This window comes from Coffea eugenioides, chromosome 10 (assembly GCF_003713205.1).
Source record: "Coffea eugenioides isolate CCC68of chromosome 10, Ceug_1.0, whole genome shotgun sequence".
NCBI classification, from domain to species: domain Eukaryota; kingdom Viridiplantae; phylum Streptophyta; class Magnoliopsida; order Gentianales; family Rubiaceae; genus Coffea; species Coffea eugenioides.
The window spans coordinates 12,924,023-12,936,222 of record NC_040044.1 but is presented as its reverse complement, the minus strand read 5'-3'; the positions used below and the strand labels follow the sequence as shown (position 1 = coordinate 12,936,222).

The 12,200-nt window shown below is 36.0% G+C and overlaps 1 protein-coding gene across 2 annotated transcripts; it reads right to left on the bottom strand.

Annotated features, from left to right (window-relative positions):
* Positions 1-1,541: 1,541 nt before the first annotated feature.
* Positions 1,542-11,206, bottom strand: LOC113749484 (O-fucosyltransferase 9). Of its 2 annotated transcripts, XM_027293240.1 has the most exons (10): positions 10,167-11,197; positions 9,386-9,458; positions 8,618-8,685; positions 8,262-8,350; positions 7,716-7,913; positions 4,451-4,655; positions 4,160-4,327; positions 2,546-2,713; positions 2,273-2,463; positions 1,542-1,970 (listed from the first exon to the last, which is right to left on the bottom strand). In XM_027293240.1, the coding sequence occupies exons 1-10, from the start codon at positions 10,626-10,628 to the stop codon at positions 1,802-1,804; spliced, it is 1,791 nt and encodes a 596-aa protein (XP_027149041.1). In that variant the 5' UTR covers positions 10,629-11,197; the 3' UTR covers positions 1,542-1,801. The 2 variants fall into 2 exon arrangements, with proteins under 2 accessions (XP_027149041.1, XP_027149042.1); XM_027293241.1 differs by lacking the exon at positions 1,542-1,970 and having other exon boundaries at positions 2,313-2,449; positions 10,167-11,206.
* Positions 11,207-12,200: the final 994 nt, after the last annotated feature.

Genomic DNA, 12,200 nt, shown 5'->3' with positions numbered 1-12,200 from the left:
CCACGCCCTACTACCACCATGGGTGCACTCATCATGCTTCACAATCAATATTATTATTTTTATTTGATTTAACTTTTTCAATTTATATAGATCTAATAACAATTTTATTAATCATTCTTTTGAAGTTTTAATAAAAAAATTACATCGTTTTATCATAACAATATACCATGTTACCTATTTCATACAATATATTTATATAATAATAATAACATAGCATTTATTTCATATTATACATATAAAAAAACACACACACACACACACTATATCAAAATATAGGCAGGGGTAGGGTAAGGGAGCACAATTATAGTGTGGAGGGAAAAAAAATTCCCTCCGCCTCATTACTCACCTTGTGGGTAGGCACCCCCATTGTCATCCTTAGCGAAAACATCAAAAAGTTATACAAAACAAGTTTAAAAAAATTAAACAATAATATTTAGAGTCGCAAACCTGCGAATATCTAGTATAATTAGTTCTAATAATTATAGTCAACACTTGTAGGAGGTGTAAACAAAATTGTTATCCACTTTCAAAAACTAGTTCTACTAATTATAGTTAACACTTGTACGAGGTTTATAAAATTGTTATCCACTTTCGAAAACTAATATATATTTTTTTTTTGTCTGCAATGACAACTATCTAATTTACTCCTACTTCTACTCTATGGGAGGACTTGTATGCAAGGAAAGGGAGGAGGGAGGGGACTGGGGGATTAAACCAAAACAAGAAGCACTAAGCTTTGTCTCATGCACTAGGTGCAGTTTTGAACTCCCGACCTAGTGTCCCGAGAGCGTGTTAAAGATGCTCTTCATGGCAATTGGACCAAGATCCAATGGTTCTTTTGAAAACTAGTCAGCATTTTAAAAGAATGTTACAAGCATTACCAAGTAGTGTTTTTGTTTGTTTGTTTGTTTTTTGTTTTTTTTGGGCTACTTAATAGTATTGTATAGCTTAAACAACTAAAAATTCTGCACTACAAAGCCAACAAATCATCAACCCCAACTCTAAAACTAAACACTATCTATTGATACAGAACACCTATTTTAAGGACTGTATGATCAATGTTTCTGATGCCAATAATCATTTCTAGAGGCGAGAAATGATGAAAATAAAGAATCCTTTAGTAATCTCCATGTTGAAATTACAGAGTGTTTGGTTTGCGCGATCTATGGCAATTTATCAGTTCGACTAACGGGTAAAGAACCTTCAATAGCTACCCCATGCTCCATCTGGACTAAAGATCAAGCCGAATAATGCCCACCCTCTGAAATTCCAATTCCAATTCCAAGACAGGGTAGCCTATTAATATCCATTACATCAACCACAGTATCCTATCAAGACATGGGGAGGGCTCCCCACTCACCGGGCACCAATAAGACACTTGTCCATCCAAGTTGTGTTAGCATGTGCAGCAAATGGTGTTTGAATGAGGAAAACTAGCAGCCCAAAGAATAGCACAGACCATATGCTATAGTGAAACAATTTCACCAAAATTACAGATTTGAAGAATAACTAGGCAAATCAAGAACGGGGAGATAACTCAGTAAGAGAGATAACAACATTTATTAACTATATTATAAAGAATCAGTTTAACTACAATTTATTGTACAATCATATGTGTGAACAGGGTATACTTTTGGAGCACCGTATATGAACCTATATTGAGTCCAGACCTCAAAATTATAACAGCTACAAGGCAACTGGTAAAAGAATGATTACAGTTTCGCAGAACTTAGTAGAAAGCTATTACAATCTACAGGTATAGCAATTTCTGAAAACCTAGGTTACATAAAATAGTAAAAAATTATGATAATCCTGTTGTGTTACCGTTGTCATTTCTACCATCTGCATGTTTACACATGCAATCTGGCATTGGGTATGTATACAGCGAGCCACTGGGCTTTCTAGTTTCAACCCCCTTCACATCACTATGTCTGAGCATATCTTGCAACTGCCGTTTAAAGTCTTTCCATCTGTAAACATCAAGGATTATTCATAAGGATGCGTGCTATTATTTGTGTTTCTAGCTTAAGAGATACTATTCCACAATTCATTGTGATTTATTGTGTCAAAAACAGATGGAGGGGGGAGGAGGGGACAGGGATTGGGAGGTGGCGGAGATATTGAGAGAGAGAGGGGGAACACATTGAAGAAGCAAGAACTCTTCTAATCTTTTACAGGATGAGATTATGGAAAATGACAGTACCCTAATAATGCACGGTGCAACCAGTATAAAACAGCTGAAAGATTATATAGACAAAATCAAGTTCATTACCTGATGTTGGGGTTATCAAACAATAAAGCTAACTTTCTTTTGTCCGGTTTAATTGTCTTAGCATGTCCTTCATAGAGATATCGTCTATGACCAACCAAGAAATGTGGAAAGTTACCACCCTGAGTTGAGACAAACACTTCACTGTGCAGGCAAACCGTATAATCTAGAGCAGCCAACCTAGATGAATGCCCCTATATTACAAGTGTAAGCATATAATCTTGACAATAATCAAAGAATATTAACTCTCATTCTAAGCAGTCACTCAAATTATACCTTGAAAGGAGCTAGTTCTTCAGGAGAGGCTAGTGTATCCTTTGTCTCTAGATGAGGAAACATTTGTTTAAGTGGGGCCATATACTTTTCAGCTTGATAGATTTTTCCAGCTGCAACATATATGAAGGTGTTATTGTCAAAGCCCATTCCATGAAGCATCATCCCCACCTGCATCATCAAATCACAAAGATAAGCAATCAGTACACAAGGCAAGAAGTTTTTTGGTTCAAGGGTGACTCTATGCGTTATAAGGGGAAGAGAGGAAGGGGGAGGGCTTGAGAGTTGAACTGAGGACCCATGGTTACCTGGTCAAAATTCCCAGCAGTAAAGCTGGCTCTTGGGGACCAAGGCAAAGACAATTGGGGAATAAAAAGGGGTTTAAAAGCTTCTCTTTCAGATAAAAGCAAAGGGAAGAGATATATGATAAAAGCAACTAATAAGCTTCCTAAGCAGCTGGGTGGGTTAGTTAATGAACTTAGAAAACCTGTGATTCTAATAAAAAAATGATATACCATTCATTCCCTACGGATGCTATATCCATGGCTACATCCAAGTGCAACTTCCACAAGTCCATCACAGCCATGGTTCTGAAATGGCTGGGCATTGCCTAAAACACTGTTGATAACAAACATTGACATTTTCTCCATCCAAAATTAATGACTGATGTTCAAGCCATCAGCTTTCAAGTACCCAGACATCAAATGGCAGTGAAAAAATGTGGCAATTCAAAGAAATCTCTATAATTCATGTTTGGGCATCTGCTAATCCCACTTTATTCGGATCAAAGTTACCTTTTCTTGCCAAATGGAGACTTTAAATTTCACATTACAACTCCTAGTTCAAGTTTGTAACATCTCAGCCAAGAGGGAACATTCTGGAGCCCTTTTTAGTTGGCCTGGTAATCTCTATTACCAGTCAGGGACAAAACACCAAGCCTATTGCAAACTCTAGGGTATTGCCTATCTTGGCTCTCAATATTAGGTGGGATATTCTCAGAAGTTTGGCCTCTTAACCATCAACAAGCTGATTTGCAATTAAGTTCAGCACTTGAAGGATACACTGAAGATGATACATGTCTCAAAAAAAAAAAAAACTATACACTCGATGCAAGGCATAGAAAACAAACCACTGTCTATATTGCACTGCTTTACTTACCTAACTGCAACATTAGTAATTGGGATGCATGCATTTTTAAGGTGGTTGTGTTAATAATTATGATAACGGCGGTTGAACACCAAACAGCTGGAAACCATATGCCAAGAGCTTGTCATGGGTTGACATTAATGGCTAAATTCTGTCATTTTTGTTTTTATCTTAGTCTTTGTAGCAGATGCACAAGTTAACTTTGGTCTAGCAAGCTGCCCAGGATAATGTCCAACTTGGTGGCACAAAAGCTTTAGCGATGAGAAGGAAAAGTCACAGACACCATGCATCTTTTACAAAATTTAACAGACATGAATTTGGAACTCAACTATAGCAAGAAAAGTAAAGGGGGGGAGGGAGAGAGAGAGAGAGAGAGAAAGGGAGGGAGAGGGAGATGGAGAGAGAGTTTAGGAGGGAATATGGACACTATAAGGGGGTGCAAAGCAAAGGATTTTCCATGCATTTATATACCTCAAGTGGAGTTAAAGGACACTTCCCATCCCGCCTATTTGCGCCAGGCCTTATTATTCTCCCCCTTCTACGAAATTTTCCTCGCCAGCTTCTTTCACGCGCAATATCCATCTCTCTCTTTTCTTCCTCGCCACCATCATATACACAACATGAAAATGCAACCATATCCTATAATCAGTAAAACATGTAAGATTATGTTCACAACACCACACAGCATAAACATAAGAAGATGGCATAAACATAAGAAGATGAATTCTGTTTCATTCCAGAGAAAGAGAGAGAACAAAGCACCTCTTCAAATCGCAGATGGACTGAAATATACTTCCCCCCGCTTTTCGAGCTATTTTTAACCATCCTATCAACCATTTTTGCAGCTAGCATACGTATTGATTCTGAAAACCTAAGTGCTTCAAAATTTGACAAGCATCGAAGTCCTTGGATATTTGGAGGAACTGCATGGGCCAATCTGTTAGAGAAAGGTGCTACCCGAACGGCCCTGTAGCATTAATTAGAAAGCAGATAAAGCTATAATATATAAACTTCCAGGTCCTTGGAATCAGTGAAATCAGGGCTGCGGCACTTGTTGATGTTGGAAAATAAGTTTAAAAAAAAAAAACTACAATGGACACGATATTATGAGAGCAATGAAATTCAATGCATGACTGTCATCCAACCAGGAGAGCAAATCACTGCAAAACAATTTCTTGTTACAGCGAAGTACAGATAACATATCAAAGTGCAAAATTATATGTTAGCAGTTCCTACTCATAAAATTCAGGTAGATTTGCTTGATGTTCAGTTCATATATAATCTACATCTCTTCAATCGATCACAGACGGCAATGTAAAGCAAACATACTAGAGGAAAAGCAATTTCCAAAGCCAAAAACTTTTGCATCCAATAACAAGCCACAAATGATTACCCATTTACCAATCTAAGAGTTGTTTGATAAAAAAAGACTTGCAAAGAAAAACATACAGATTAGGTGTACTTTCTGATAGACAGTTTAAGCTTAAGATCCTGTTTCAAAAACTCAGCTCTCTGCTTTTAATGCTTTTAATATGTGCAGAAAGTGAATTCCCAGAATAACCTCAAAACTTTTTGAACTGGAACTCTGTTTTAACTCCCTTTTTTGCCATTTTATATTTGTTGGGCCCCAGGCGGTTGGGGGAGCGTGTTAGTAGGATTCCACCACAACCCTGTGTGGCATTGCTTAAGCTGTCCCCTAACTAATGGTTTTATGGAAACTAAGAACATAAAGTCAAATTTAATCACAAAATGTGTAACAACCAAAAAGCAAACATACTAAAGAAACATTACAAAATGAAAAGTGTTAAGTAGAATCTTGACAGATTGGTAATTAGAGAAAAAAGAATTTTTCTGATGATTGGACCACCTATAAGAGTTTTCTTCTCCACCAAAAGTAAGAAATGCAAAAGAAAGAAATCAAGAACCATTCCAAAATAAAGCAACAAAAGGTGCAGGGTAAAAGTAGCTTGCGTCATAACCAGGCCCAATGGGCTAAATAAAATGGGAAAGGGGTTTAGTGAGGTTCAGGAGTGAAACATCCATATTGCGGATGGGTATTTACGAGAATGCTTGGGTAGCCCATGGGACCAAATAACCTGTCTTATGTATTTTCTTTTTCCTTTATTTTTCAGGTTGATGTTTTTTCCCCTAAACAATCATTTTTAATGTTTTGATAATTATTTATAATATTAAAGTTACATTCATTAGAGTGCAACTGCGAAATTAATCCTTTTAAGCTAAGAAGGGATTTGCCGTGTTACACTAGTTTAATTTTATTTTTTATATTTAAGAATGTTGTGCACTAGTTCTGTGCATGGTCCCAATCTAGAAACATGACTATATAATTACTAATTTTATAAATCAAGTTGATTCCTTTCTTGTGCTTTTAAGGATCTAAAATGAAGTACTTATTGCACTACAACCAGCTATCTACTTCATCACTTAATCATAGAAAGAAAATTTGAGAATCCTAATATTTTCAAGTCTGAATGTTTATATACCTTTCAAGAAAAGTGAAAAAACTGAGAGCATTGAGAAAACATAGAAATCCAGATGCACAATCACAAGAATTCTTCCTCAATCAGAATTAATTATTTTCTGAAATGCTTAAATGAATGGATCACTCAGAACTCAGAAGATGGTGGGCAAAGAAATAACAAGGATCATTAAATGTAGATGAAGAGTCCTGGGCTTGTAACAAATGTATCTGGTCAAAACTAGTCAAAATTTTCACAATGGGTAATATGGGTATTCGGCCGGACTAATCAAAACCCATCCCACATATGTCCCACCCAAATTAGTCCCATTGTAATTATGGGTATGTTTGGGAATAAGCCCAAGCAACTCACGCCCACCCCCCCCCCCCTTCAATTTGCCCCATCTTGTATAGATTCCTGTATTCATAACACAAAGGAGCGCTATATTCTTGTACGGTTGCAATACAATATAGATTCCTGGATGATTATTTTAAAGGACCTTTGTAAGGCCTTATCCTCATTTTAGAGATGGAATATAAGCACATTGAAGACAACTGCATGACTTGACTATCTAACAAAATATAGGGCCTGATATTACAGCCAAAAACGATGTATTTGTATGCTAAAGATAAGCTCTATAATACTTGATGACCATCAAGATTAGCACATTAAAGCTCAGTGGAGACAGAATGTCCAGTTAATGAACTCACAGTAACAAACGTTATAGTTTGGTTGGTAATAAAAGACAAATGGTCAGTCATAAAAGAAAAATATTATGCAGTTGTTCTTTAGTTTATAGCTCAGATAAAACACAATCTCACTCAAGCCATGAGTTCAATAGAACCGCTTTCAGTGCAAAACAAGTATCCATGACAGTTTATTTTGTCTTTAGGTGTTCATTTTCCATTATTAGATTTTTTTCAATTGCTTTTAAGTGTTATGGTTTTATAAATTGGGTTGTTTGGACATTCCTCAACTTTTCTTGGACTAGTCCTTTTTACTTTTTGGGGAAAAAAAAGCTACTGTACTTACATTCTTTTTATTACCTTAACTCCAAATAAACTCGTACAACTAGAACTCTACAATTCAGTTATTCCTCAAATCTCTTCTCTGGTACTGCATCTAAAAATTCTTAATTTCAACAGGTTAGTCTCTTAATGCACCATAGTTTTTTAGTCACAATGTACTGTAATAACTCACTTGAATCTGAACAAATACTGTGCACCAAAGAGAACTGAAATGAAGCTACTGAAAACAGTTAAAAATCATCCCCCCAGGGGGAAAAAAAGAAAAAAAAATACAAAACCAAGAAGAAACCCATAATGTAAATAACAAAGAGGACGAAACATAACTAAACAAAGACAAGAAAACGGGACAGAAAGAGGAGGGAGAGAGAGTCATGAAAAGAAAAATGAAATGTGACCTCCAAACTGGAGATCAAGAAGTTCACTTCAGATAATTACTAGTGTCAGCTATAAGGAGCAACTTAACATCCAATGATTAGCCATCAAAGCAAAAAGTTAAGGGTATAGCAGTAAAAGACTACGTACCCCAACTCAACTATCTTTGGTACAACCTTCTGCAGATAGTAGGTTGGACTTGACCATGCTTTTAACCTCAGATTGACAATATTGCTTATATTATGATCAAAATGCTGAAGTACAGCTTCTGGAAGCTCTCTAACAATCTCTACACGATTTCTTAGGGCGTATATGAAGAAATCCTCATCAAATATGTCTCCAAACTTGCTGCAAGAATTTAAAGAGAAAGGAAAATATGTAAGACAAATGAACATGTTATGAAACAGGTCTAGTCAAAGGAAGTAAACCTAGGATAGATTCATTCAAAAGGAAATAAAACTGCAAACCAATCATAAAACATGGACGTTTTAGGACAAAATTAGAGAAGGAAAAAAAAAAGCAGACTTTTGATGAAAACCACAGATACGTGCTAATAATATTCTTTTGGTTCTTTTTGTACTCATTTGTGTATGAGTGAGCATTTTTTCCAACATACAACACGTAAAATCATTTAAAATGACAGGTAGCCAAAAATAGATAAAGAAGTGCTAGAAATTTGGTATTACATTAGCTCACCTAGAATCTCGCCAAACACTATTGAAATGAAACATTGGAATAACAAGAGTGGCATTTAACAATCCTGCTACCGCCACTGCATCACATATCTGTGCAGGAAAATATCCATCAGTTAATTCTGACAGCTCATATGCACACATGAAGGCACCAACATATTATAATAGTTTGGGCATTTGTAATTTTCCCCGAGAATTCCTGTCATTAGTTAATCCTAATGTCTGCAAAGATGGGAAAACTGCAGCAGAGCCACAGGGGGAGCACAATACTAGCAGAACATCCTAACATAATTGTGAAGCATCATCATCCATGATAAAGTTGAAACTAGGAATGCCTTTTATTCTAAAAAAGAAACATACCGACAATCTTTGTTGGTTCAATCCACCATTTGCTTCAATTATGAGGAAACCATTTGACTTGGGCAACTCTGAGAACCGTTCAAGCAGAAGCATGATAAAGATGGTGTTGACAGGTAATTGCACGAATGCTAAAGGAAAAATAAGCTCTGGATTTTGTTACAAAATTTAACTAATTAAGAAGAAAATGCCATGAGTTATCAAGAAGTAAAATAGTTTCAGCACAATAATAAGTTCCCTGTGAAACCAGTTTATGTACATTTGTACAATGGTACAGCTACACTTGGTCATGCACTCAGAGACATGCAACAACTTAGTATTTGAACTCCTCCTATCCCTACTGCCCTACTTCTTGCACATGTACACCTGTTCTTTATGCCTTTGCAATGAGCAAGCGAAACTAGAATCTTCAGTATTTCCATTTTTAGTCTCACATGAATAGGAAAAAAATATGCTAAAAGTTTTTATTTCTCTACGTTTCAATTTAGGATCAGAAAGAAGATCTCTATCATATAAAAGTGGGAAGAAATTCAGAAACAGAATTTCAGTTATTGGACATGTGGCCATTGCATGCACACACATAATATACATTGTATATATTGTACTGTTCATACTGCATACCCATACACACACACACACCAGAAACCTTACAAATTCTCCACATCCATTTTGACCACAAGCACTTAAGTATTCATGGGAAATACAGTTATCATGCCAACTGGAATTTTTCATAGATTTCATCTTGTCTATGAAAGTAAACAATTCCCTAACCTGCATGAGAAGCAGTCTGGTGAATACAAGGCTTCCAACTTTGACGTGGCTTTAAAGTCCAAACATTCATTATCTGCAAATTTCTAATGTCAGCTACAAAGTTAATATCTTTCACATCAACCCGACAGCTAACAACTTCCCATGCTAATAAGAAGGCATCTTAATTATTGAGCAATATCACAGCAAAAAGAACACTCCAAATTCTAATCTTCTACTGTCGAATTAAAGCTTCAAACTGGTAGCCAATGAAGTTAAATATCTTATTTATTCCACTTCTAAAACATCAATTCCTCTCCGACTACATATAAAGGTCAAAAGGAAGGGATAGATTTAATTATTTTTTGGACGCGGGGCAGGCCCCCCCCCCCGCCCGGCCCTCCGCTTTATAAGTGAACATGAAAAAAAGGTTCATTTCAAAAGGCAGTCAAACTAGGTACATGCGATCAAATTGCTATATCTAAAGCCAGCTAAATAGACGTTTCAGCAATTCACTGTCCAATCAACTTGGAACTTAAATAAACAGCTGGCTGATTATACCACATACTAATATAGTATGTTTGGGATATCTAATTAGCTTAAATATTATCTCCTCCCCAGAAAATTAGCTTATATGTTAGCAATCATTTATTCCAGATAAGAAATTTTTTTTTTTTTTTTCCTTTTGAGTAAGATAAGCAATCTCAAGTCCTGAACTAGCCATTTGCAGCAATCTAATAATAACAGGCCAATTGATTATCAATCTAAGTAAAGATCAGGAACTTTAAATTATAAAAAAAATTACCAAATTAGAGGAGCTTCCGTTGCCCTCGGCCTCCATAAACGGCCAAAGCTTCTCGAATACCTGAGGGCTTCTGTATAGAGATCCCGGCCGCGTCAGGTCATCTCCATTTCCACCATTTCTACTAACAACAGAATCAAATCCTACGGTACCCATATACAACAACATTACCGATATATACAACAATGGTGCCAATAGTAACACCCCTCTCCGCCTATAAACCGTTGAAATCACCGCAAAACCCAACCTTTCCACTAAATTCTGCAGCTTCATTTCCCCAAATCCTCCACCGCGGAGGAAACTCCTGCTTCCTCCATCTCCACCGCCACCTCCGATTGTAATAATAGAATTCTTATTGTTCCTGCTGCGGCGGTTCCGCGGCGAAGACGGCGGCGAAACAGAAGAAGACGAAGAAGTAGAAGGCGTAGAATTCACGCCGCTACCCAGCCGGCTTAAGCCGTGCATGTGGCCTCCACCACCAGCCACAACCACCTGATTTTTCTCTTTTTTCTCCTGCTGCTCGAAAAGTAGAAAAATGGGTTAGAGAAGAATTGGAAGCATAACAACAAATTTTGGAGAATCCCTTTTGAAATGGGAAGGAAATTGATAAAGGGTTGTGATTATATGTGGAAATGATCTTCTCCCAAGTCAATTGAAAAAGCAAAAAGCACAAATTTTGGTTAAAATAGAAAAAAGGCAGTCTTTGACGACTTTAGAGCAACTGTAGCCAATAAAGTGAATTCACCGAGTGTGTGACTGTGTGTTTTTCCACCATAAAAATTGGAGCTTGGAACTGTATAACAATGGCAATTACATAGAAAGCACCGGGCAGTAGCAAGAAACACAGGTGATAGCTGGGGGGGGGGGGAGCTAAAAAATGGGGGGCATTAAATTTTCAATAAAATATCCAATACAATTGAGCTTGAGGTAGCAGCAGAAGAATCAAGGACGCAGGCAGACTTCACTGACTTGCGGAGCGCGTTAATTACTGCTCACATAGTACGCAGGAGGAGATCTTCATGGCTGTGAAGCCTGTGACTTGTGAGCCACCGAAGCTGTCGGTGCTGTCAACCAGTGTGTGACTGTGTTTGATTACTGCACAATTAAGCGAAATTAATTTCTCGGTTCCAATTAGTTGGAATAATTTTTTGCCCTTTATTGGGAAATGCAACAGTAGAAGGTGGTAATTCTGAATTGTCAAATTGTTTCCATAAACCATATTATATGATTCATTCAATTGGAAAATCCTCAGTATAGGTGTATTAGATAAATACATTAAACAATATTTCAACCTTGGCAATGCATAATATTCTTCATTGAGAAGTGCAATAGTAGAAGGTAATAATTGTGAAAATCAAATTATATTTGAAAACTATAATGTGATTCGTATAATTGTTCAAAATTTTGATGTTATGTATGTTAAACAAATGCTTTATATAATATTTTTAATTTTTCAATTAACCTAATGAATATTTTTTTTTTTTTTACATATTGTACTACACTTCGTTACACAATATCAAATGTATTTTTTATGAGTTATGTACATGCTTGTCAAAAAAGAAAAGTTTAAACAATTTTTTAATTCATGGAGTAACAATATAAAAAAATGTTTTCATAATCTCATAAAATTTTGAAAATTTTTTAATCGAATCAAATTTTTATTTCATATGCATACAATACGCATAATTGATGCAAACAATGTTGGATTGTTATATTTCAAAATCTATTCACAAAAAATAAAAAATAGTAAAAAATTTCTAACGACTATCTTCAAGACACTTATTTGACAAGTGAATTTTTTGAATATTTGTCTAAAATTTTACTGTACTTTACTATAGATGTTTTTAAAAAAAATTTTAAAGTGTGTAAATTTTTGAAATTATTGTAGATAAAATTTTTAAAAAATTATAACAAATAAACTTGGCAAAAAAATTCAAGTGCCAACAGGTTTGATGTCACAAATGCGGAGTCTACTCCTAAGCCACTAGTTATGCCTTGTTTGGTCCCGTAACATACGGTGTAAATATACATATTTAT